At 40.7% G+C, this 24,302-nt stretch overlaps 2 protein-coding genes across 6 annotated transcripts in view; one reads left to right on the forward strand and one right to left on the reverse strand.

Annotated features, from left to right (window-relative positions):
* Nucleotides 1–4,042: 4,042 nt before the first annotated feature.
* On the reverse strand, nucleotides 4,043–5,666 carry LOC109433046 (intraflagellar transport protein 57 homolog). Its single transcript, XM_019709425.3, has 3 exons — nucleotides 5,061–5,666; nucleotides 4,273–5,005; nucleotides 4,043–4,217 (listed from the first exon to the last, which is right to left on the reverse strand). Exons 1-3 carry the CDS (start codon nucleotides 5,376–5,378, stop codon nucleotides 4,057–4,059), a joined length of 1,212 nt encoding a protein of 403 aa, XP_019564970.3. The 5' UTR covers nucleotides 5,379–5,666; the 3' UTR covers nucleotides 4,043–4,056.
* Nucleotides 5,667–20,086: 14,420 nt separating this feature from the next.
* The window catches only part of LOC109420001 (frizzled-4), a 158,644-nt gene continuing 154,428 nt past the window's right edge, over nucleotides 20,087–24,302 (forward strand). The window contains exons 1-2 of one of the 5 annotated variants that reach the window (XM_062851130.1): nucleotides 20,087–20,829; nucleotides 22,050–23,618. In XM_062851130.1, coding sequence (XP_062707114.1) covers nucleotides 22,678–23,618 — 941 coding nt within the window. In that variant the 5' untranslated portion in view covers nucleotides 20,087–20,829; nucleotides 22,050–22,677. Of the gene's footprint in view, nucleotides 20,830–21,783; nucleotides 23,619–24,302 lie in introns of those variants that run through there. The other 4 variants (XM_029855295.2, XM_062851131.1, XM_029855301.2 and 1 more) reach the window with 4 other exon arrangements.

Raw genomic sequence — 24,302 nt, forward strand, 5'->3', positions numbered from 1 at the left:
GATTCTAAAGTCTACGGGTGTAACGGTAACCTATTTCATTATAACAAGCTAAGATTTGTAATCTATCTTGCCCAGTAAGTCTTCTGAATGCATAATAGACATTATCAGATCTTTTGGGATATCCCGAGGGAAATGACATATCTATTTCTAAACGGACAATCCGCATTTAACCGTTCCTAACCGTCGGTAACCGCTGCTAACTAAGCAGCAGTTAGACGTGGTTAACGAGTCCGACGGTTAGCAACGGATAGGAATTGTCATTCCCCCTGGGATATCCTACGTCATCCAAACTGTTCTTGAGTTTAGATCCTGAAGTCTATGGGTGAAATGGTAACTTCTTTCATTATACAAAAATACGATATGTAATATATCATATAAAACTTGTCAAAACTTAATTCTTTCGGCAGAAATTAAAAGCTATACTTGTTTGCTACAACTTCTCCGAACAACGTGTGCCAATAAAATTCTCCGAACAGCGTGATTGCCTCCAAAAAGCTAGTTTTTAGGCTACATTTGGCTTTCCCGAATTTCAATATTTTTGCTCAACTCCTACAGCATTGGTGTCAAAGAAGCAAATAACCAAAAAACATGAAAGAATATGATGCCGTTTTAGAAATCACTCAAAGGGGTTTTTCCCTCTTTCGAAATTTGAAGTTAAAATAAGCAATAACAATAATAACAATATGATGCCGTTTTAAAATATCAAATTTATTACGTATATTAGGGTGTTCCAGAACAAAATCTATCGAAAAATCAACTTTTTAAGGTTTTTCTGATCACAAATGCGATAATTACACATGTTTCCTTCAATTTTATTGGCACACGTTGTTCGAAAAAGTTGTAGCAAACAAGTATAGCTTTCAATTTCTGCCAAAAATTAAGTTTTGACAAGTTTTAGTGAGGTTCAAAAATAGTCGAAAGACACAAAATTGATTTGATGCACCGCTTAATTTCAATGGATTTGGATGAAATTTTGAACAGTTACTTCTTTTAGGATGCCAATCAAAATATGGGGGTGGACTTGAGAACCAGAGAACATTTTTGAAAATGTGGACAGGCCTAATCCACATGATCATATGTACTTGGTTTTAGGCCCCATCTTTTACCCAGGGTTTTTGAACAAACCCAAAGTGTATTGAGACCTTTCTGCACAACTGATTGGAGATGAGAGTTCCAATTCAGTTTTACGTCGAGTATGACACCTAGATATTTTCAGTTGGACCTTTCTCCGTTTGGTGAAAGGGATAATGGAAGTTTTTGTAGGATTTATGGCTAGTTGTTCCTTTTGACACCAGGAAAAAGTGTGATTTAGGGCAGATTGCATTCTTTCCACGATAACACTTTCGAATTTGCCTCGTACAATAATGACAACGTCATCAGCATATCCAATAGCCTGGTACACGGCTTATATGGAAAAACATAAAAAATGTAAAAAAAACTCGAACTTATGTATACTTTTTAAGTTCCATTTTGGTCCCATATCAACTGTGCAAAATTTCAGATCGATCAAAGAATCTATATTTTAGCGCCCGCCATTCTTAGTTTTTCATACGATTTACTATGGGGAAAATTTTCTTCTTCAAAGAAAAATCGCTTGAGGTCACCCATTGATCCCTAAAAATAAGTCGTTGAATGATTTCTGTAGATAACTTCACGAGGAATCAGACCTTCGAAGACCGCAAAGCGATGCGATATTCGTGGAAAAAAAAATTCAGCCTTACCTGATCCATAAAATGACGAGATTATATTATTTATTGTTATTCCTTACATGTTAAACAGCGTTGGCATGCCATTCGGGTTTCAGTCAATAACTTTTTCCACATGCCAAAGATCGCTTTGCGGTCTTCAGACGGTTACTCGTGAAATTTCCAACAGAAATCATTCATCGGTATATTTTTAAGGGTTAAGGGGCAGCCTGTGGCGATTTTTCTTTGAAAAAGTGATTTTCCCCATAGTAAATCGTATGAAAACTTAAAATGGCTGGCGCTAAAATATAGTTTCTCCGATCGAGCTGAAATTTTGCACAGTTGATATGGGGCCAAAATGGAACTCAAAAAGTGTAAAACTGTTCGAAGCCTCTTCTCTCTAAGCTGTCTAGAAGCTCATCCACCACCAGTGACCACGACAAAGAGGAAAGCACTCCGCCTTGTGGACACCCCTTGTTGCTTTAACAGTAATGTATGAACCGCTAAGCTCAGAGGAGATTTTTCGATTAGCTAGCATAGCATGTAGGGTATTGGTTCCCTTATTAAGCATGTGGCTCCCATTTTCATCCTACTAAAAACAAAGGATTGAAGCGTTGTTTGTTTTGTTTCATATTTTTGTATTTTGTTAGAAGTGAGTTCGCATGAAAACAAAAAGAACGGAATCAATCGGTGCCGTAATAGCTTGTTTTCGAATAGGATGAATTTGGGAGCGTGAGATTACTAATGGAAGTTCCATCATGGAACACATACCCTACCCAGGTAACAATGCATGGGTCGAATTTTCTCCTCAATATTGCTGACCCTATAGACGAATAAGAAGCGTTGTTGAATGCGCCCTCAATATCAAGAAATGCTACAAGAGTAATTTCTTTTGCATTAAGTGTTTTTTCGATCTTTTGAACTACCGTATGTAGTGCCGAGATCGTAGATTTTCCACTTTGATAAGTGAATAGGTTTTTTGACAAAGGCATTGCTTTCATAAATTTGTGATTTATGTACTCGCATAGTTTTGAGCATTACAGAGGATAAACTTATCAGCCTGAATGCTTTGGGGTTGGTTTTATCTCTCTTTCCTGCCTTCGAAATGAAGATAGCCCGGATTTGACGCCAATCGTTAGGTATATGCCCCAAAATCAGACTTGCCCTAAAAATCTCAACCTAGGGTGGAACCAGTGTTTTCTCCTCTTTTTGGATCAACGCTGGGAATATTCCATCCATGCCAGGAGGCTTAGGGGCTGTCCATAAACCACGTGGTCATGGGGGGGGGGGGGTTTCGGCCAATGACCATTTTGTATGGACAAATAAAAAAATTTGTATGGACTAATGACTACGCGGGGGGGTTGAAAAGTGGTTTATGGACAGCCCCTTAAATGGCTCGAAAGATCTCACAGCTCTCTCAACCTTGGCCCGAGTGAAATTTGCATCCTTTATTGCGTCTTATTTAGATCCAGAAACCCATGATTGGATCTCTTGTGGATATGAGACAGCAATTCCAGTGCCTTGGTGGCCGATGCTCGATTCAGTGATTGAATCAGGGAAGTGGATCTTTAACAATTCGCTCAGTGTATCGCTAGGCTCTACAGTGAGCGAACCATCCGTCTTTCGGAGGCTACCCACACCATTGGAGTGGTCTTTTGAAAGAGTTTTTTGGAGTCTGGCCACTACGGGTGTATTCTCTATGCTTTCATACATTAGAATCCACGATTTCCATTTGGCTGACCTTATTTCTGTATTGTAGTTCGTCAGGGCCTTTCTGTATAGGCTCCCATCGCCGGTTCCCTTGGCACGATTGAATTCCCTACGCGCAGTTTTCCTAAGCTTCTCAAGAGTTTAATTCCACCATGGAACGTCTCTACTCGAAAATTAATTTAGTTGGATAGCTCTCTTGGTAGGCGTTAAGAGTTTTGTTTTTAATGGATTTGGACGCATCTTCCAATTGTGTTATGGACTTGATGTGACATTCTATGATGTACTCTTCGGATTGTAGGATATCTGAGTAGGATCCCCAATCAGTTTTCTTGGGATCTTTAAACGTTTCAGTATCATAATTTCTATTTTATATAACTGATTTCGATATCCTAATGGCCAACTTTTCCAAACTGATTCATTATACAAATGAAATGAGTTGCATAATAAAAAATAGTAGCACTCGGCAAGCCTCGTTGGATAAATGTACGACTCGTGCTGAAAAAATCAACTTTTTGCAACTCGTTACATAAATAACTATACCGGCCAAGTTATAGAGGAAAGAGAAAATCGATCATTACTAAAACGCCTGTATAAAACTTAACGCGAGAAATAGAAAAACATTGACAATCTATACACATATTATTGCATTTTATTTTAAATCCTAATGGGCTGCCATAACTAATGAATCAAACTCAGCGTATTGGGCACTTTGCTTGATAATTTCCGAATTCAGCGTATGTTCCATTACACCAATCTTAACGTCCATATCAGAGATTTCCTCCTTGATTCTAAATATTGCTTTTTTAATGTTGATCAATGGACCTGGAAACAAATATTGTTATACATGCTGTTAAGATACTATTTTTGCACGCCTTACTTCCATCCGTCATCGAGTTACCACGCTGCTCCATCTGAATCTTTATATTCTCTAATTCATTGGTTATTTTTGAAAGCTCGTGCTCCTTTCCCATTTTTTCACTATCGATAGCCTTGATTTGATTATTAACATGGTTGTATTCCACCAAAATCTGTTTGTACTGTTGAATCAGTTCCTTCAAATCGTTGTTCAGATGCTTTTCCCGACTTTCGATTTTCTCCATGACGTAGCTGATGTCCGTTTGTAGCTTCTTTAGCTGATTATCCGTTTCATCGGTAGCACTTTCGATGTTAGACCGAAGGCTTCTCATTTGCTCCAGGTGAGCTCTCCAATCACGAGGATCCGTCTTGACCACCACCTTCAACTGGGGTAAAACTCGCTCCAACTCCAACCGCCAATTTTCACTATCGGTCAGGGAGTCTACCTTGTATTCTTTGATGGTTATTTTCTTGTTCTTCTGGTCGGAAAAATTCAAATCAAACAAGCCGTTGCCTTCGTCGTCACTTCCTTCGCTACCTTCCGCCATTTGTTCTTCTTCTACTTTTTCCAAGATTATCTCCGAATCGTTTTCAATTAAGTCTACCATCGGATCGTCTTCCTTCCTACATTCTGGTCGTTTGATTTGGAATTTTGTAAGTTTTAGTGCCTGCGTTGCTAGACAGTCCATTATGTAGATGCAAATGGGACCCGCTCCTTGAATGAGCTTGTTCGTTTGAAAATCAGTGGGGACGTCCTGTGAAGTGAAACATTATTGATTTGTGCACAAATATGCTGAAAATAGCGCTTACCATTTCCTGCAAAACTCGAATGATTCGCGATATGACCATATTAGGATCATCGAACTCTTGTGGCTGGTCAAATGTTTTGCCGATTTTCCGAATCAACCACGCACATATCGACGTAAACATGAAGAATTGTTCACCCGGGTTGAACGATTTCAGGAAGTAGTATCGATTGATTTGTTTCATTTTCATTTCCTTGAGCAAGAGTCTCTCGTAGTTCAAGAGCTTAAGCTTTTCCATAAGATCGTCTGCTTGGTAGGACGATACGTTCGAAGCACTATTCTGATCCCGATCCATTGCGAGCCCATACTCATGCCGGAACATTTTCAAATATTGAACCTTTACAGCTTGAAGTTGATATTAACAAACAATTTAAGCACAATGAGTTTTATTAGATCGAACGCCTCAGTAAGAAATGACCACAACAAACGACGTGTTCGTTGCTAAGGACGTGCGATGTTGAACCTCGAGGCGCATGAACACATAAGCATAAGCACGTGCTTCCGTACTTCCTTGTTGAGGAGTAAGGAAACAAACACACAAAACAACAAACTTGTTTACACTGTTCCTCTCCTTGTTTTTAACCCACATACCGTTTCTGCACATTTACACCAATTTACAAATTTTATGCAATGATTTTTTCATAATGAAACCCATTTGAGTTGCATAATGTTCATAATGCAACTCAAATGAGTTATGATGTTGGGCCCATATAGCCGAGGCGGTAAACGCACGGGTATTCAGCATGACCATGCTGAGGGTGACGGGTTCGATTCCCGGTCGGTCCAGGATCTTTTCGTAAAGGAAATTTCCTTGACTTCCTTGGGCATAGAGTATCTTCGTGCCTGCCACACGATATACACATGCAAAATGGTCATTGGCAGAGGAAGCTCTCAGTTAAAAACTGTGGAAGTGCTCATAGAACACTAATCTGAGAAGCAGGCTTTGTCCCAGTGAGGACGTTACGCCAAGAAGAGGAGAGAGGACCGTTTCTGCACATTTACACCAATTTTTGGCTTTGTGATATTGAAGCGCCTCCGTAAAATTATAAAAAATATGGTCTCATGAAAAAAAGCATATCTAATTTTGAACAAGTTATTTGTTACGATAGTCATAAGATTGGATTGGAGGATAGAAGATTCCATGTTTTTCGTTTTTTAACGAAACGTAGTTCTTCCAGTAGTTGTTAAAATAATAAGCCTTAAAATATTGCCTAGGGGAATTGTGGGTAAAATGAACACGGTGGTGTTTAACATCAATTAACGTATTTCTGAATGTTTTAACGATTGGATACTGTGTGACAACGTATATCATTATACTTCTGCTGATCTTGAACCCATATTAGGGCCCATATAGCCGAGGCGGTAAACGCACGGGTATTCAGCATGACCATGCTGAGGGTGACGGGTTCGATTCCCGGTCGGTCCAGGATCTTTTCGTAAAGGAAATTTCCTTGACTTCCTTGGGCATAGAGTATCTTCGTGCCTGCCACACGATATACACATGCAAAATGGTCATTGGCAGAGGAAGCTGTCAGATAATAACTGTGGAAGTGCTCATAGAACACTAAGCTGAGAAGCAGGCTTTGTCCCAGTGAGGACGTTACGCCAAGAAGAAGAAGAAGATCTTGAACTTAAAAATAAAATAAATCACTTGATTATAACGAAAACATAAAAAATCACGTAAAAATATGCTCTGATGTGAAATCAGAATTAGGGTCAATTCGTATATTTTTCAAAAATTATGACATATGTTATGTCATGTTCCAATAATAAACTCTCAAAAATACTATTCAATTGAAAAAAAAAAGGTTATGCTTTCAATAAAATTTTAGGAACAACTCTTCGAAGTTGAATTTTTTACGTGAATATGTCTGATTTGGATGAACAGCATCGATTTGGAAAATATTTCATTGTTTTAGCTTGTTTGTTAGCTAAACTCATTGAGTTTACAACTTGGTTTACAAACTTACTTGTATGTGTAGAATTATGTTAAAAATCCATGTTTTAATGTAAAAAATCAAAATGATGTATTCCACACGGATTCTCCCATCAATCAATTTCAATCCGTGATAATTTTTTGAGTTTTGATGTGTTTTTCAGGGCACTTTTAATGTTACCCTAAAATGAAAATGTGATTCCCAAAAATATCTAGGAAAAGGTACAACGTATAAACTGATTTAAAGGGTCCGTGTACAAACAATAGCCGTATATCTAGAAATTGAGCAGATAGAACAATTGTTCAACAAGTTCTCTAAAGGTGCCATTAGACGGTTTGTCATTATGACAAATATTTGCCATTGAAGTCCGACATTTATCCTAGGTTGCTATGATTCAAGCTGTGTTGGTTATTTGTTGGGCTTGTTTGACTAAATATTTGTCACGTCTAAAGGACCCATTAGACGTGACAAATATTTGGCCAAACAAGCCCAACAAATGACCAACACAACGTGAATCATAGCAACCTTGAATAAATGTCGGACTTCAATGGCAAATATTTGTCATAATGACAAACAGTCTAATGCCACCTTAATGAAACCTTAATATAACTACAACTTTGCTGAAGACATAAACACGTTCATCTCACTTATGAACCAAATGAATTTCTTTCACACTTCTAGGAGAATTACTCTGAAACAAGGTGGCCCTTGTTTCCAAACACTAAATTTACGTGGATTAATATTAGTAATCAAAAATGCATCCTCAATATCTAAATTCACAATTTTATCTCTAGTACATACATAATACACCATAACAACGTAAAATATGTTTTGAAGAATGTAAATTTACAACTATCTTAAGGCGAAACTGGAAGCATTTCCTCACTTTTTGGTTTTTGATTTTTTATTAAATAACGAAGCAATATTTTCAAAATCGGTTTTCGTGCACATGTAGAGTATGGATCAAGGTATCTTCTGATTTTTTTTGTAGTGGAAAATGTTTTTCGTATTTGCAGAAACAATTTTTGAACAAAATTTCACAAAAATGGTTTCTGCAAAAATGGAAAACATTTTCCACCTCAAAAAAATTTAGAAGATGCCTTGATCCATACTCTACATGTGCAAGAAAAGCGATTTTGAAAATATTGTTTCGTGATTTAATAAAAATTCAAAAAACCGTAAACATAAGAAAATGCTTCCAGTTTCGTCTTAAGAAGAAACATCAGAGAATGCAAAAGCTGCCACAATGGCCGACTTGGACCCCTACTCACGTTTTCAAGAGCACCAATCTTTACAAATCGTTAACAAATTTGGACGCTCGATTTGGAAAAGCTGCCTCTTTTTGCAAGTGAGCAAAGCCAGGATAAACAAGTGCGGCTTGGTTCGATGCTTCGTTCGTCATATTTGTGCCTTTAAAGTTTGTATGCAACATTGCTATGGGATTTCTTGATGTTTCACCTTAATTAGAACTGCGAAGTTATATATAAAAACGTATTTAATATTCTAACCATAGTAGTCATTAATATTGGGTAGACAGTCTACTGACAGACATTGGTTTCACAGCGCAACATTTTTTTGTCTCAAGAGCAAACTTATGTGTCTCCGAAGGAATTTGGGCCGCTGAATCCGAATCTGGGCTCAGATTTGCTCCAACACGTCACAATTTTGAGCTATACCTCAATTTATAGGGCAAAATATGCGATTTTGGGATTTTTGACTGCAAGCCATTAAGCTTGGAAATCTTTTTTTCAAGCAATCAAAAGGTTAATTGGTCAATTATCCTAGGGTCAATTAACATCTAAATTAACGACACATGCAAAATATTTCATTTTACCCTTGATTTTACCTAATCAAATTTGATAGATTTAAGCATTTTATGCTAGTATGAAAACTTGCATGCAACTTTTGGAGGGTGACTTGTATGGGAAATATCGTACCTAACATAAATCGCTTAGAGTAATGCGGGGCAAAAGTTCGCACGGGGCAAAAGTTCGCAGTGGGTCTTTTTCTGAGCACTAGTTAAGAACCCAAACAAATCTGTATGGGTTCGACGCATAACCAGGTCAGCTACTTGTCAATAAAATTTGGAACGATTTCGTTATGGTTTGGCAGAGTTATGCGAAAAAATGTGTTTCTAGGCGTTTTGATAGAATTTTTGGACCTTTTGAAATAAGAATTAGTAGTAACAGGAAGAAGAAGAATCTCATAACCTCTTTATGTCGCAGAATCGTTATTCCATAGTAGTACGCGAGGTGCATTCGAATAAACAATAAACTACTAGTGCATCTTTCAGAACGGAACATTGTTAAAACCTCGACAGTGGGGCAAAAGTTCGCAGTAGATGTGGGGCAAAAGTTCGCACTAGATTTCTGAATCTAGTACATCAATATAATTACAGAATCTTTGAAGCAATGATAATTTCGTATAGAAACTGCTATATATGCATAATATGAGTAGTATGCACCCTGAAATCGTTGCAACAGAGGGTGTGAACTTAGTTTTGTAAGAAGATTGATTGTAAGGCAAACATTATGTTCACGTATTTAAATCAATAAATGAAAAATGGCTAAAAGAACATTTTAAAACATTTTCTTCGTCATCCTCGTCGCGTATTTTCGTATGTTTCTGAAGGTCTTACGTTCATCTACTTTACCGGGGTCTTTCATAGTTTAGTTTGTAAATTCACAGTTATAACCCACCATAACCATAACGTCACCATACTGACGGGGATAAGATAACGGTCCCGTTCAACAGTTTTGCTGTATATTTGAATTTTTTTCAAGTATTTTGTGCAACACGTATCTCTTTGATTACCCCACAATGTATTTTGACAACTTGAGTAACGCTGGAAAGAACAGCTCTTAGTTATTAGTTGTGGAAGCCTTCATAAAACACACTCTGTACAAAAGCTGAACATCAGGTCGTATTCCAGTAGGGTCGTAATGCTAAGAACAGAAAGAAACACATTTAATGGCTAGAGTGAAAAGATGAACATGAATTAACATGAAATTAATGGACATCACACCAATAAACCATCCTGTAAAAGGTGCGAACTTTTGCCCCGCATGATGCGAACTTTTGCCCCCACTATGGGGCAAAAGTTCGCATTGGAGTACTTGTTTTAAAACTTGTATTACTAAAACTACAAAAGGAACGCGAAAAAATCTAGTACTACGTTTTGAAGGCAGCATGATAGGGACCCGTTTAACGAAGAAAAACGATATTATTTTCTTTTCGGTCAATAGTTATTTTATGAAGTCTGTTAGGTGCGAACTTTTGCCCCGCATTACTCTAAAACTATCAAATTCGATTTGGTAAAACGAAATATTTTGCATGAGTCGTTGATTTAGATGTTGATTGACCAATTAACCTTTTGATTGCTTAAAAAAATATTTCCTTGCTTAATGGCTTGCAGTCAAAAAAGCCCAAAATCGCATATTTTGCCCTATAAATTGAGGTATAGCTCAAAATTGTGACGTGATAGAGCAAATCTAAGCCCGGATTCGGATTCAGCGGCCCAAAATCCTTCGGAGACACATAAGTTTGCTCTTCAGACAAACAAAAAGGTAATTTTTGTTACACTGTGTTTTAACCTTTTGGAGCCGATTTTTTTCGCCGCTGTCGACGCAACCTCGCTGGTGTCGAACACGTTTGTTATGCTCGGTTTCATCGCCGGGGTCATATATGACCCCTCCGGCTCCAAAGAGTTAAGGCATATGTTGTATTAGGTTTGAAGAAATTTAATATTTTTATTTAGAACTTGCTTAAGCTTTTGGGTTGTAATGGTTATAATATCATTTTCTTATGATTCAATTCAATTCAAGTGATAAAATCTCGCCGTTTTCTGCAAAAATTTTGCACAATTTTGCCGGAAGTTGCGCTATGCAGTAAAAATTACTGCAGACATCTAAATTATTGTTTTTTTTTATTTAAATATTATTTATTTTTATGTTATTTGTATTTTATCTTGTATTACAGGCAAAATAATAAGTTTTTGCCTTGTATTTGAACCACCTTTGCCATTATTGCCGACGAGGGCTTCCACCCTCAAGTGATAGTCTAATATTTCAACTGCCGACCGCAGTGTTGCGAATACTCACTAGCAAAAAATTATACTCACTTGCTTCTATCTCAGTCCAGAAGCATGCTATCAAAAAATGATGTTTGAAGGGGTAAGTTTAATTTAAAAGTTTGCCGAATAAAGTAAAGGTCGCAGACGCATACCAAAACCGTGAGAGAGCTGTGAGTACAAGGTGAGTATAAATTACACGAATTTTACTCACCTCGTACTCACAGCTCTCTCACAAGTTTGGTATGCGTCTGCGACATTTACTTTATTCGGCAAACTTTTAAATTAAACAACAATCTAAAAGCCCTTCTAACTTCTTTTTTGATAGCATGCTTCTGGACTGAGATAGAAGCAAATGAGAATCACTCTTGCAAGTGAGTATTCGCAACACTGGCCGACCGAGCCATCTGTGTCATTTTGCGCCGGAAATAGTTACTTAAGGTGAAAGTTGACCGAAGTATTTGAGAAATTTTCCTATAACTTTTTTGTTTTAAGGTATAATGTCTTCACATCTTCGAAAAAGATGTGTATTTTGATATCCTGAACAAGTTTGTAGCAGGTCACAAAACTGTAGGAATTTATCTGTTGTAGCTACATTGAAAAAAAAAAACTAGTTTTAGGGGTACTTTGCACAAAACGCCCCATATCTCTAAAACCGTAAGAGATGGAGCTTTGACATGTTCTAAATATTTTCTCTTATTATGGGCTGCAGCTTTGCCGATAAATCTGCGATAATTTATCATCATAGTAGTGGGCGATAACGTTAAACAGAATTATCGTTTTCGGCGATAGCGAAAATTTATCGATTAACTTTTCGAATGACACTATGATGGTCACCACAGACAAACAGACATATTACTTAGTAGAAATTTGTTTCAAAAGCATCGTTTGGTATCTCACTAGCACCCAAACTGCTCAAACCGAAGCATTTATTTGCAGGTGTTATTTCCCCCGGCTCGATGTAACAATTTAGCAGGTGACGACTTCCCCTTGGCTTCATATATTTATAGAACATGAAAGAAGATTCATGATTGAGTCATTTTATGTCTTGAAATGTTTTGTTATCCATATGAAAATCTGTTTTTATTCAATATAATTTTATGCGTTGATTTTTTCGCTATACTTTGTTCTGAACACTTTTAGAGCATCCAAAAACTCACAATATTGTCGAAGACGCCAACCTTGTATCTCATCGATTTTAATAGTTACAACTGATTTTCTATGTCGTCCGCAAAGCACACAAATTGACCGGATTTTGTGAAAATCGTTCCCCGGCTGTTGAGCCCGGCTCGTCGCATCACACCTTCCAGCGCGATGTTGAAGAGTAGACATGAGAGTCCGTCACCTTGTCGCAGTCCCCGGCGAGATACGAATGAACTGGATAGTTCACCCGAAACCCTTACGCAGTTTTGCACACCGTCCATCGTTGCTTTAATCAGTCTAGTCAGCTTCCCAGGAAAGCCGTTTTCGTCCATGATTCTCCATAGCTCTGCGCGGTCGATACTATCGTATGCCGCTTTGAAGTCGATGAACAGGTGGTGCGTTGGGACCTGGTATTCACGGCATTTCTGGAGGATTTGCCGTACGGTAAAGATCTGGTCCGTTGTCGACCGGCCGTCGATGAAGCCGGCTTGATAACTTCCCACGAACTCATTTGTTTTAGGTGACAGACGACGGAAGATGATCTGGGATAGCACTTTGTAGGCAGCATTCAAAATAGTGATCGCCCTGAAGTTCTCACATTCCAAATGGTCGCCTTTCTTGTGAATGGGGCAGATTACCCCTTCCTTCCACTCCTCCGGTAGCTGTTCGGTTTCCCAGATCCTGACTATCAGCCGATGCAGACAGATGGCCAACTTTTCTGGGCCCATCTTGATGAGTTCAGCTGCGATACCATCCTTACCAGCTGCTTTGTTGGTTTTGAGCTGGTGAATGGCATCCTTAACTTCCCTCAGCGTGGGAGTTGGTTCATTTCCGTCCTCCGCTGCACTGGCGTCGTCGTTCCTTCCGTTGCCGTGGGCTCCCGTGCCTACGTTCTCCACGCCGTTCAGGTGCTGATCGAAGTGCTGCTTCCACCTTTCGATCACCTCACGTCCGTCCGTCAAGAGGCCTCCGTCTTTATCCCTGCATATTTCGGCTCGCGGCACGAAGCCGTTGCGGGATGCGTTGAGCTTCTGATAGAACTTCCGTGTTTCTTGGGAACGGCACAGCAGTTCCATTTCTTCACACTCCGCTTCTTCCAGGCGGCGCTTTTTCTCCCGAAAGAGGCGGGTCTGCTGTTTCCGCTTCTGCTTATAACGTTCCACGTTCTGTCGAGTCCCTTGCTGCAGCATTACCGCCCTCGCTGCATTCTTCTCCTCCAAAACCGTTCTGCACTCTTCGTCGAACCATTCGTTCCGTCGATTCCGTTCCACGTACCCGATGGTGCTCTCGGCTGCGTCGTTGATGGCTGCTTTCACTGTACTCCAGCAGTCCTCTAGAGGGGCCTCATCGAGCTCGCCCTCGTCTGGCAACGCGGCCTCGAGATTCTGCGCGTATGCTGAGGCGACATCCGGTTGCTTCAGTCGCTCTAGGTTGTACCGTGGCGGTCGCCGGTACCGTACATTGTTGATGACGGAGAGTTTTGGGCGCAGTTTGACCATCACCAGATAGTGGTCGGAGTCGATGTTGGCGCCACGATAGGTCCTGACGTCGATAATGTCGGAGAAGTGCCGTCCGTCAATCAGAACGTGGTCGATTTGAGATTCCGTCTGCTGTGGTGATCTCCAGGTGTAACGATAAGGGAGGCTGTGTTGGAAAAAGGTGCTACGTATGGCCATATTTTTGGAGGCGGCGAAATCAATGAGTCGTAGGCCGTTTTCGTTCGTTTGCTGGTGGGCGCTAAACTTACCAATCGTCGGTCTGAATTCCTCCTCCTGGCCTACCTGAGCGTTCAAATCTCCTATGATGATCTTGACGTCGTGGCTTGGGCAGCGGTCGTACTCGCGTTCGAGCTGCGCGTAAAATGCGTCTTTGTCATCATCAGTACTTCCGGAGTGTGGGCTGTGCACGTTTATTATGCTGAAGTTGAAGAATCGGCCCTTGATCCTCAACCTGCACATTCTTTCGTCGATCGGCCACCAACCGATCACGCGCCTCTGCATATCACCCATCACGATGAAAGCTGTTCCCAGCTCGCGTGTGTTGCCGCAGCTCTGGTAGATGGTATGATTACCTCTAAACGTTCGCACCATGGATCCTGTCCAACACACCTCCTGCAGCGCTACGATGCCGAACCCGCGGTCCTTCAGTAGATCGGCGAGTATGCGGGTGCTCCCAATGAAGTTGAGAGATCGGCAGTTCCACGTACCGAGTTTCCAATCACAAGTCCTTTTTGTTCGCTGGGGTCGTTGCCGTTGGTCTCGGTTCGTATTATTCTGTTGCTGATTTTCCGTTACAATGGGTTTTTACGGCTGGCTCGTAGGGCCTGACACCAACCCCCTACTTTCCGGAGGACCATAGTGCACAGTTGAGCTTAGAGTCCTTCCCTGGCACTCGGACGTGGATCAGCCGCCCCTAACATGGGGATCAGACGCTGTTGTGAGCCGCTCCTCCTGGAGAACAGACGCTCAGGTTTGCCGAAGCAAACCCCCCCTTCCCTGTCAGCCTACGACCAAAGGTCCCACCGGGGTTGGTTACCCGATCTTCCCTAAGGTTGCTCATAGTTTCCGGCCGGTACCGCGTGGAGGTAGGGATAGGAGTTGCTGGGCAGGGGCTAGTGGATCACAATGGGATCTGAATTGCGCAGCATACCCAGCCTTTACCGTGCCATTTAGAACATTTGGAACGGTGGCAGAACTGTACACCCGCCTGAAACGCGAAGCAGCAAAGGTCGGACTGGTGGTAAATGCCTCAAAAACAAAGTACATGCTGGTAGGCGGAACCGAACACGACCGGATCCGTCTGGGTAGTAATGTTACGATAGACGGGGATACTTTCGAGGTGGTGGAGGAATTCGTCTACCTCGGATCCTTACTGACGGCTGACAACAACGTGAGCCGTGAAATTCGGAGGCGCATCATCAGCGGAAGTCGGGCCTACTACGGGCTCCAGAAGAAACTGCGGTCGAAAAAGATTCACCCACGCACCAAATGCACCATGTACAAAACGTTAATAAGACCGGTAATCCTCTACGGGCACGAGACATGGACCATGCTCGAGGAGGACCTACAAGCACTCGGAGTTTTCGAGCGACGCGTGCTAAGAACGATCTTCGGCGGTGTGCAGGAGAACGGTGTGTGGCGGAGAAGGATGAACCACGAGCTCGCTGCACTTTACGGCGAACCCAGCATCCAGAAGGTGGCCAAAGCCGGAAGGATACGGTGGGCAGGGCATGTTGCAAGAATGCCGGACAACAACCCTGCAAAGCTGGTGTTTGCAACGGATCCGGTTGGCACAAGAAGGCGTGGAGCGCAGAGAGCACGATGGGCGGACCAGGTGGAGCGTGACTTGGCGAGCATTGGGCGTGACCGAGGATGGAGAGCGGCAGCCACAAACCGAGTATTGTGGCGTACTATTGTTGATTATGTCTTGTCTTAATGATGTGGAACAAATAAATGTATGTATGTAACTGATTTTCTATGTGAAAACCCGTATTTTTATAATTCAATAAAAAGCTTCAAACAAAAAAGGTACTCAAATTTTTTTCACCATAATAGAACAGAGTACGATCTTTTCAATGCAATTCAGCGATTTGTTCCTTTTTTAGATATGACTTTTTGAAAAAAGTGATTTTTTGAAGAAAAAAGCCGATATCTTTTCAACTATGAGAGATAGAACATTGAGCTCTTTTTGAGATATGACATTTAAAAAAAAGTGATTTTTTGAAGAAAAGATCCAATATCTTTTTAATTATGAGAGATAGAACATTGAGCTCTTAGGAAAATATATGCGTTATTGGTAGTTCTTAAAGTGCTCGGAACAAAGTTTTTACGAGAAACGAATGGATTAAAAGTTATTGCAAGAAAACTGAATTTCATGGACCACCCTAACATGTTCCTTTAAAAAAATATAAGCTAGGAACCATAAGAGATAGAATAATGGTTTCTTTGGCAAACTTACTCCAAATAAATTCTTTTACAACTTTGTAGAACATTTTGTAAGCGTACATAAAACTATTAAAAAGCAGGTGTTTGGATCAGCTAAACTAGAGGGACCACCCTAATTTCACAATAATGAGAAACAAGGTCGTAGAATATGAAGAAACTTTCCCAAAGATATTATGTATCTAAAACTTAAGGTTTAGGCACAAACATTTTTGTCTTCGTAAATGCGGCTCTGGACCCATTGTGCATTATCTGTGGTGTAACAGTCCCATACCCTAGTTGCAGAGGTCGCACGCAAAAAGTTTGCGTTGGCTGCGTGGGGTTGAAAATGGACAATTATTGCGTGACGTAATTGATGGACTTTCTAATGCTTCAAAGGACCCATTTATGAAGGAATCCATAGGTTCGCTTAAAAATTTGCTGTTAAGGAGGACATTACGACATCCATAATAGTTATTTATGTGACGAGTTGCAAAAAGCTGATTTTTTCAGCACGAGTGCCGAGTTGGATAAAAACGAAGAGTGCAGAGTTCCATACAACATTTTATGCAATGATTTTTCATAATGCAACTCATTTGAATTGCATAATGTTCATAATGCAACACACTAAGACCGCTCAGCACAAAAGTGCATAACTTCCAGACTACACCAAAAATGTGTAATCCGCACACATTCACAAAAACAGCTCCTGCGTCCGCAAAATCGTGAAATTCGCAAAAATTGTTGTACGGTAATCTAGACTAGTGACCTTAGTAAACAAAAAAAATATCGACATTTCGCATTTAGAAGAGTGTAGTCTTGAAATTATGCACTTGTGAGTAGGTCTTACACATTTTAGGCGCTGAGCGGTTTTAGCGTGTATGCAACTATTTTTCATTATGCAACTCATTGCATAAAATTTTGTATCGAACTCGTTGGATAAATGTACGACTCCTGCTGAAAAAATCAACTTTTTGCAACTCGTTACATACATAACTATTTTGAAGCAATATTCGGAAGATTTTTTGAAGAAATACCTAGAGAAATTGCTTATATAATTCTACAGTTTTTATTTTCTGAGATAAAAATCGTTGTAAGAATGTCTAGAATCTTTAGAAACTTTTCTGACAGAAACCCCGGTGAATATTCTGAAAAAAAAAACCTTGGAGGAATTTTTCAAGCATAGAAGGTTTTCTTGGAGAATTCTTGAAGAATTTGTAGAGGTTCCTCTATTAGAGAATTCTGGAGGAATTTCTGAAATTAATTATGGATTTTTTTTAAAGGAATCTCTGGAAGAATTCCTGAAAAAGTAGCTGTAATATTTTGAACACTTAGGATCAGGAATCGAATCACCCGTCACCGGTAAGCGATTCGCTGCCTCAACCATTTGTAGGCTAATTGGAGTTTAGTTTAGATAATCCAATAAGAATTACAACAAAATCTCGCTTAGTACTTTTGATAAAGTAAAAAATTAAACGAGGATCCTCGAAGAATTACAGTAAGAAATCATGAAAAATATTGCAAGAGATTCATAAAAGATCTCAAGAAAAATCATTCAAACAATAATAAGAAAAAAAAATACAAATTACCACTATTATTTCTATTAGGACCGAATAATAGATGGTTCGTAAGGTGCTGACAAGAAAAAAAAAATCTTTGTCGTTTCTCAACGGCGACGGCGCAGCGGCGCACACGTCTATTCTAAGGAAGCGCGTAACGCCCCAGCTATGACCAAACCTACCTCTTAGCTTATATTACTCTATGAGCTCTTCCACAATAATTAATTTAAAGCGAAAATAATAAGAACATACATTACGTATGAATGAATGAATGTCAATAAATGTGAATGAATGTGAATGAATGTGAATGAATGCGAATGAATGTGAATGAATGTGAATGAATGTGAATGAATGTGAATGAATGTGAATGAATGTGAATGAATGTGAATGAATGTGAATGAATGTGAATGAATGTGAATGAATGTGAATGACAGGGAGTGAAATTATCGATCACGATCGCGATCATAGAAAACTCCCTCACACGCATTATCGGCGAAAAAAGACGTGCGATAAATTCAGACCCGGATTTCTCCCGAGAATGTGTTCTCGCTCGTCCCGCAGCGCCGAAAATGGATTATCACCAGCAATGAAAAGCCGACTGGTTTACTCTCTGCTCTTTGTCCGCCTTTCCGTTTCGCCGTCGCAACCAAAGGTAGCTTTTATGCATCAAATTTCTTCCACCTCTCGAGCAGCTTGTGTGGCCGCGTGGTTATGGTGCGCGCTAAGAAACATTTTTGTATAGGGTCTTGGATCTAATCCCGTTGGCGGCACAATTTTTGTTATTTGCCTCCTGATAATTATCGCGATAACCGGCAAGGCGATAAAGTTGGATAGCGAAAATGGCAAGAGCGATTTTCAGTTTTCGGCTATCTTCGGTCGTGGACAACAGCCGCGACCGATAAACATTTCTCGCTGGAAAAAGAATCGTTGAACTGTTCGGTTGCTCGGAAAAGGCCCATTTTCATCTCAATTTGCTGATAATTCCCTGGTGAATGAATGTGAATGAATGTGAATGAATGTGAATGAATGTGAATGAATGTGAATGAATGTGAATGAATGTGAATGAATGTGAATGAATGTGAATGAATGTGAATGAATGTGAATGAATGTGAATGAATGTGAATGAATGTGAATGAATGTGAATGAATGTGAATGAATGTGAATGAATGTGAATGAATGTGAATGAATGTGAATGAATGTGAATGAATGTGAATGAATGTGAATGAATGTGAATGAATGTGAATGAATGTGAATGAATGTGAATGAATGTGAATGAATGTGAATGAATGTGAATGAATGTGAATGAATGTGAATGAATGTGAATGAATGTGAATGAATGTGAATGAATGTGAATGAATGTGAATGAATGTGAATGAATGTGAATGAATGTGAATGAATGTGAATGAATGTGAATGAATGTGAATGAATGTGAATGAATGTGAATGAATGTGAATGAATGTGAATGAATGTGAATGAATGTGAATGAATGTGAATGAATGTGAATGAATGTGAATGAATGTGAATGAATGTGAATGAATGTGAATGAATGCGAATGAATGTGAATGAATGCGAATGAATGTGATTGAATGCGAATAATGGGGCTTGTTCGGTGTAGTACTAGATTTGTAGTAATGAGCTGAATTTTAGTATGGTGAGAAGGTCAATTTTCCGTTTCTGCAATGAAATGGTGTAAAAAGCATGGGTATTATGATTCCTTGCCTAATTTGATGCTGTTTGAACAAAACTTTGGATAACTATGTTGTTTATGTTGCAAAAAGTGGAGAAAAAAACAATACTGTAGCCCAAATTTTTGCTCAAACAGCATCAAATTAGGCAAGGAATCATAATACCCACGCTTTTTGCACCATTTCATTGCAGAAACGGAGAATTGACCTTCTCACCATACTAAAATTCAGCTCATTACTACAAATCTAGTACTTCACCGATCTGTCCTATTGTGAATAAATGTGAATGAAAAAGAATTAATGTGAATGAATAAGAATGAATGTGAATGAATGCGAATAATTGTGAATAAATGTGAATGAAAAAGAAATTATGTGAATGAATAAGAATGAATGTGAATGAATCAATGAATGAAGCAGGCTCTGCTGCAGTTGGGAATCAATATGTACCTGAAAGAAGAACAAGAACGTGTTTGTTCATTAAATCTTTTGAATCTACATTTAAACTAACAGCGCAATACTTCCCTCAACTCAATGTTTTATTTAAGCCATACAACGTCTACACCTCCCATTGTACCGAAGTAGTGTTAGTACTAGCTCACGGTCAGCCATCATAAGTCAGGCTGAGCATCTTGCACCACGACACATGGTCAGTCAGTTGAGGCGCGCTCGCTCCGGCTCGATTCCAATTCCGAAGAGGAAGCAAAAGGTACCCTGCGGTGTCGTCGGTGTTTCTCCAGTTATGACCTGCGATCAGAAATGCGCTCCTTGTTATCCATCCGTCCCATGCCGCATGCAGAGGTTGGAAGAGCGAAGAAACCCGCAAGAGAGAACCAAAACAACTCGTTAGCAGTTATAGCATGTTAGCAGTTGTGCACAATCCTCTGGTTGGTGCTGGATTCGTTGAGGAGACTCGCTGGAGAGAAAACACTTCTACCGTGGTGAGAGGGTGGAATCTCACGGGCGCGCGCGCGTGGTCGTTGGATATCTTGCGTTGAGGCGCACACTTGGGCCAGTTCCTCGTGAGAGTTGGTCGTCGCAGGTAGACGTAGTTTTTACGCGAGTCGGAACGGTCACGCGGCTGGGTTTATCAGTGAAGGCAGGAATATCCGCCTTGCTACGAAGGAAACAAACAGATCGAAGTCGGGATTTTCGTGCATACCGAAGACAACGCGTAGCGATACAAAAACATTCGGATTTTGGCGAGTTTTATCTAAATTATGATAATTTCAACGCGCGGTTGCGTCGTTTTCTCGTCCGTTCGTTCGCTTGCGTGCACGGAGTTGTAGTTTTAATTAATTTATTCTCTATAAGGTAAACTGCTGCCGTTCGGTGGTACCGTTTTTTTATCAGTGATAAGTGACTTCGAGAGGGCAGGGCTCCTCGTTGACGTCGATGTGTCGCATGAAAGCAATTACGACGATAGCGAGGTGACAATTATCGCGTAAACAGCTGGTTCTACGGTACGGTTTCTGGTCTGGAAGTGAATGGGATTGTTTACATTGCGGTCGGGAGCGTAGTTGGTGCGTTTTTATGAGTGATGGAACAATGACTTGGAGGTTTCTTACCGAAGTAGCTGAGGCGGTGTACGTAGAATAGCATCATGCAGAAGGTTATTAAGTTCGATTCCCGTTTCGGTCGAGAATCTCTTAAATTTTCCTAGGACTTTGGTCCCTGTCATACAACATATAAATGCAAAATGTTTAATTGGCAAAGGAAGATCTCAGTTAATAATTATGATAATGTTTGTAGCAGAAGAGCAGATTTTGTTCCAGTAAAGATGTAGTACCAGATACTTATTTCTTAAACCTTCAGTATATCTTAAGGATGATTCAAGCAAACCTTTTTTTTTTTTTTTTTTTTTTAATAATTTACGTTTAACGTTTATTGTGTCATAAACAGTACTATGACGGTTATGGTGGTTTAAATTTGGGTTTTAACCGGCACTAAATCTTAAATAGACAACTTCAGACAAATTCCAATACAATATCTAAACAGAAGTGTTCGAAGAACTTCGAACACGTCCGCATAAATGTGTGCAATTAATAACGTATTCATAGTGCATTCGAATCGCGAACATGTGTTCGCGATTGTCTTGTCCGTCATAATTCGTTGTCATAAATCGCTAATTTGCATTCGAGACTACCCGGCTAGTGATGCGCCGCACCAAGCATGACCGCGGTCAACATATGCTGTTTGGGTGGCTCGAAGCGGATGTTTTGCAGGAGAATTAGCATAAAAACTGGGATGGATAAATAAATTTCTGGAACAATTTGGCCGGCGTTCACGTCATTGCTGAGCTACATCCATCGAATCGAGCGAGTCGATTTCGAGTGTAAACGCGCGTGATGAGCAATAACCGTACATCGTTGTTTACGCATCGACCGAATTTGGGTGAACGTTGTTTGTGGAGCTAAACACAATCCAGTGCAAAGGAACGCGAAATTTACCGTGATTTATTTATAAAATTGAACCATGATGAAATGTTGCGATACTTGCGCGTGCCAGCAAAAATAAGCACCCGATAGCTTGTAGTATGGGGTATCGCTCAACAGGTGGCTCCCGGCCATAATGTAAACAACGCTCAGTGATGGTCTGGCGAATAGAGACTGGGGACTTCTTTTGCGCCAGAAATCGGTGGGAATCGGATCAAGTGCATATTTCGGAATGAAAATCTGTCCAGAGGCAGACGTCAAAAAATGTTGTTTTTCCAGCAAACTCGAATGGACCGCGAAGGTGAATTACTACAACAAATGATCGCATAACAAGAGCAGAATATCAACCGAAAAGAAACGAGAAGATTATTAAAGAAGAAAAGAAGGCCGTATCAAAGTGTATGGGAAGAAAAGTTTCACGTTTCGACGAGAGTGTGTGCACTGTTATAGCGTCTTAGTTTTTTATGAGATGAACAGTGTTGTGTTGTTCTCTCGATCGCCGGAATCGTCATCAGTAAAGCTGGAGAAGACGAGAGACTCTTCCGTACACGCGGTGCTGGAATGTGTTGTGTAGCTGTAGCGGCAGCGGTCTCTAGTGGATTTCTCTCGGCTCATTTTGCCTTCTACGTCGATACGAATACCGAAGGTGGAAGACGATCAAACGAAAGATCTTCAGAAGAAAAGAGTGAAAACATTACGAGCATAATCCTAACTGTGACAGCCACTCGTTCCGAGCAAACGAGTGTGAATATAAAAGCTTTTAAACAAGATTAAAATTCAATCGATTGGTTGGCGGTAATTGTAAAGTACTCTCAACGGCTTTGATTGAGTGGATGGCGGAGATCCACTCGCAAGTTCAATAATTCTTCGATTGGAATGCTTTTCACGAACTATCAGCACTATTGGGGCGCTGATCGCAACATGGCAAAGGGAATTGTGTTGCTGCTTTTGCTGGCAGGTTGCAGTCAAGCACTGTCGGCATCGGACTTTGCCACCCAACGCACATGTGAGCCCATCAGAATCGAACTATGCCGCGGAATAGGCTACAACGAAACATCCCTGCCGAATTTGGTAGGACATGAGCTGCAGACCGATGCAGACTTCACGCTTCAGACCTTTTCCCCACTAATCCAGTACGGTTGCAGTAAGCAGCTGAAGTTTTTCCTGTGTGCAGCCTACGTTCCGATGTGCACGCCAAAAGTCCCTATGCCTATTGGACCATGCCGTGGACTATGCTTAACCGTAAAAACCCTTTGTCACCCTATCCTTCAAGGATTCGGGTTTCCATGGCCATCGGCACTCGACTGCAATCGATTCCCAGAGGAAAACAATCACGAACACATGTGCATGCAGGGTCCCGGTGAACCCACGGATGGCGTCGTCATGATCTCCAAAAACGACCGTCCAACCTGTCAAGGATTGATCAAATCTCATCTATATGTGCGTCTGAACCGTTCGGGGCGCTGTGCCCCGCTCTGCGAAGCCGATATCATGTTCGAACAGAACGAAAAACACTTTGCGGAAGTTTGGTTAACATCTTGGAGTGTGGCCGCCCTGTTCACAGCCATCATAGCGACTCTTTGTTTGATCCTTTCGACCAAACGGTGGGACAAGATTCTGATGCCGCTGGTCATCAGTCATTGCCTGGTCACGGTCGGCTGGGCCGTCCGCTGGCTGGCAGGACGCAATGCGACCGCTTGTGGCTACGACACACAACTTCCGGGCGTTTCGCTGCTGCTAACGGATGGCCTCATGACGGCGCCATGTGCGGCCACGTTCCTACTGCGCTACTACTTCGGCATGTCAGCAGCTGTTTGGTAAGTCGTAAAATTCAACCATTTCCCATTTATATTACTTGTATCGAACCCTGATATATCAACCGACGTAAATTTCTCCAACGAGCACGCTCGATCTCGTTGACTTTGGTATTCTCAGTTGCTCCCAGGGACACTTAACTATTTTCGGAAACTTAAATGTGCTGGCTCTGCGCGTACGACCGATAATTAACTCTTTTTTAATCACAGTCCTCCATGAACATGCGAGATGACTCGGAAAAACGTTGAATCTTTTCGTCAAGTGGGACCGTAAGTTGTGGGTAGATTGATCTCTTTTTCAACAAGTTAGGAAAAGCTTGGAGAAATTCTGGAAGAAATTCTGCATAAAATTAAATGGGAGTATCTGACAACTGCAGTTGTTGCGGTCAATGCACACCTAAATATTTTAATGATTTGAAAAGCTAAGACTTTCAGCTTTCTAATGATGAGTTCAGATTTGAAATCGGTGGTTGCGAACACAGCGAAAATCACGATTTAGTGATAAAATTCAAGATGGCGGCCAATTCCAAGATGGCGGCCAATTCCAAGATGGCCGCCAAATTTTTTTTCAATTTCAAATGAAGGCCTATACTTTCCCTAAATAGAAACGTGAAGTCTTGTACCCAGAGCCGTAGCATGTGATTGGCCTGGTAGGCCCCCACCAAGGGCGCCAGCCACAGAGGGGCG

The sequence above is a fragment of the Aedes albopictus genome, chromosome 2, assembly GCF_035046485.1.
Source record: "Aedes albopictus strain Foshan chromosome 2, AalbF5, whole genome shotgun sequence".
NCBI classification, from domain to species: Eukaryota; Metazoa; Arthropoda; class Insecta; order Diptera; family Culicidae; genus Aedes; species Aedes albopictus.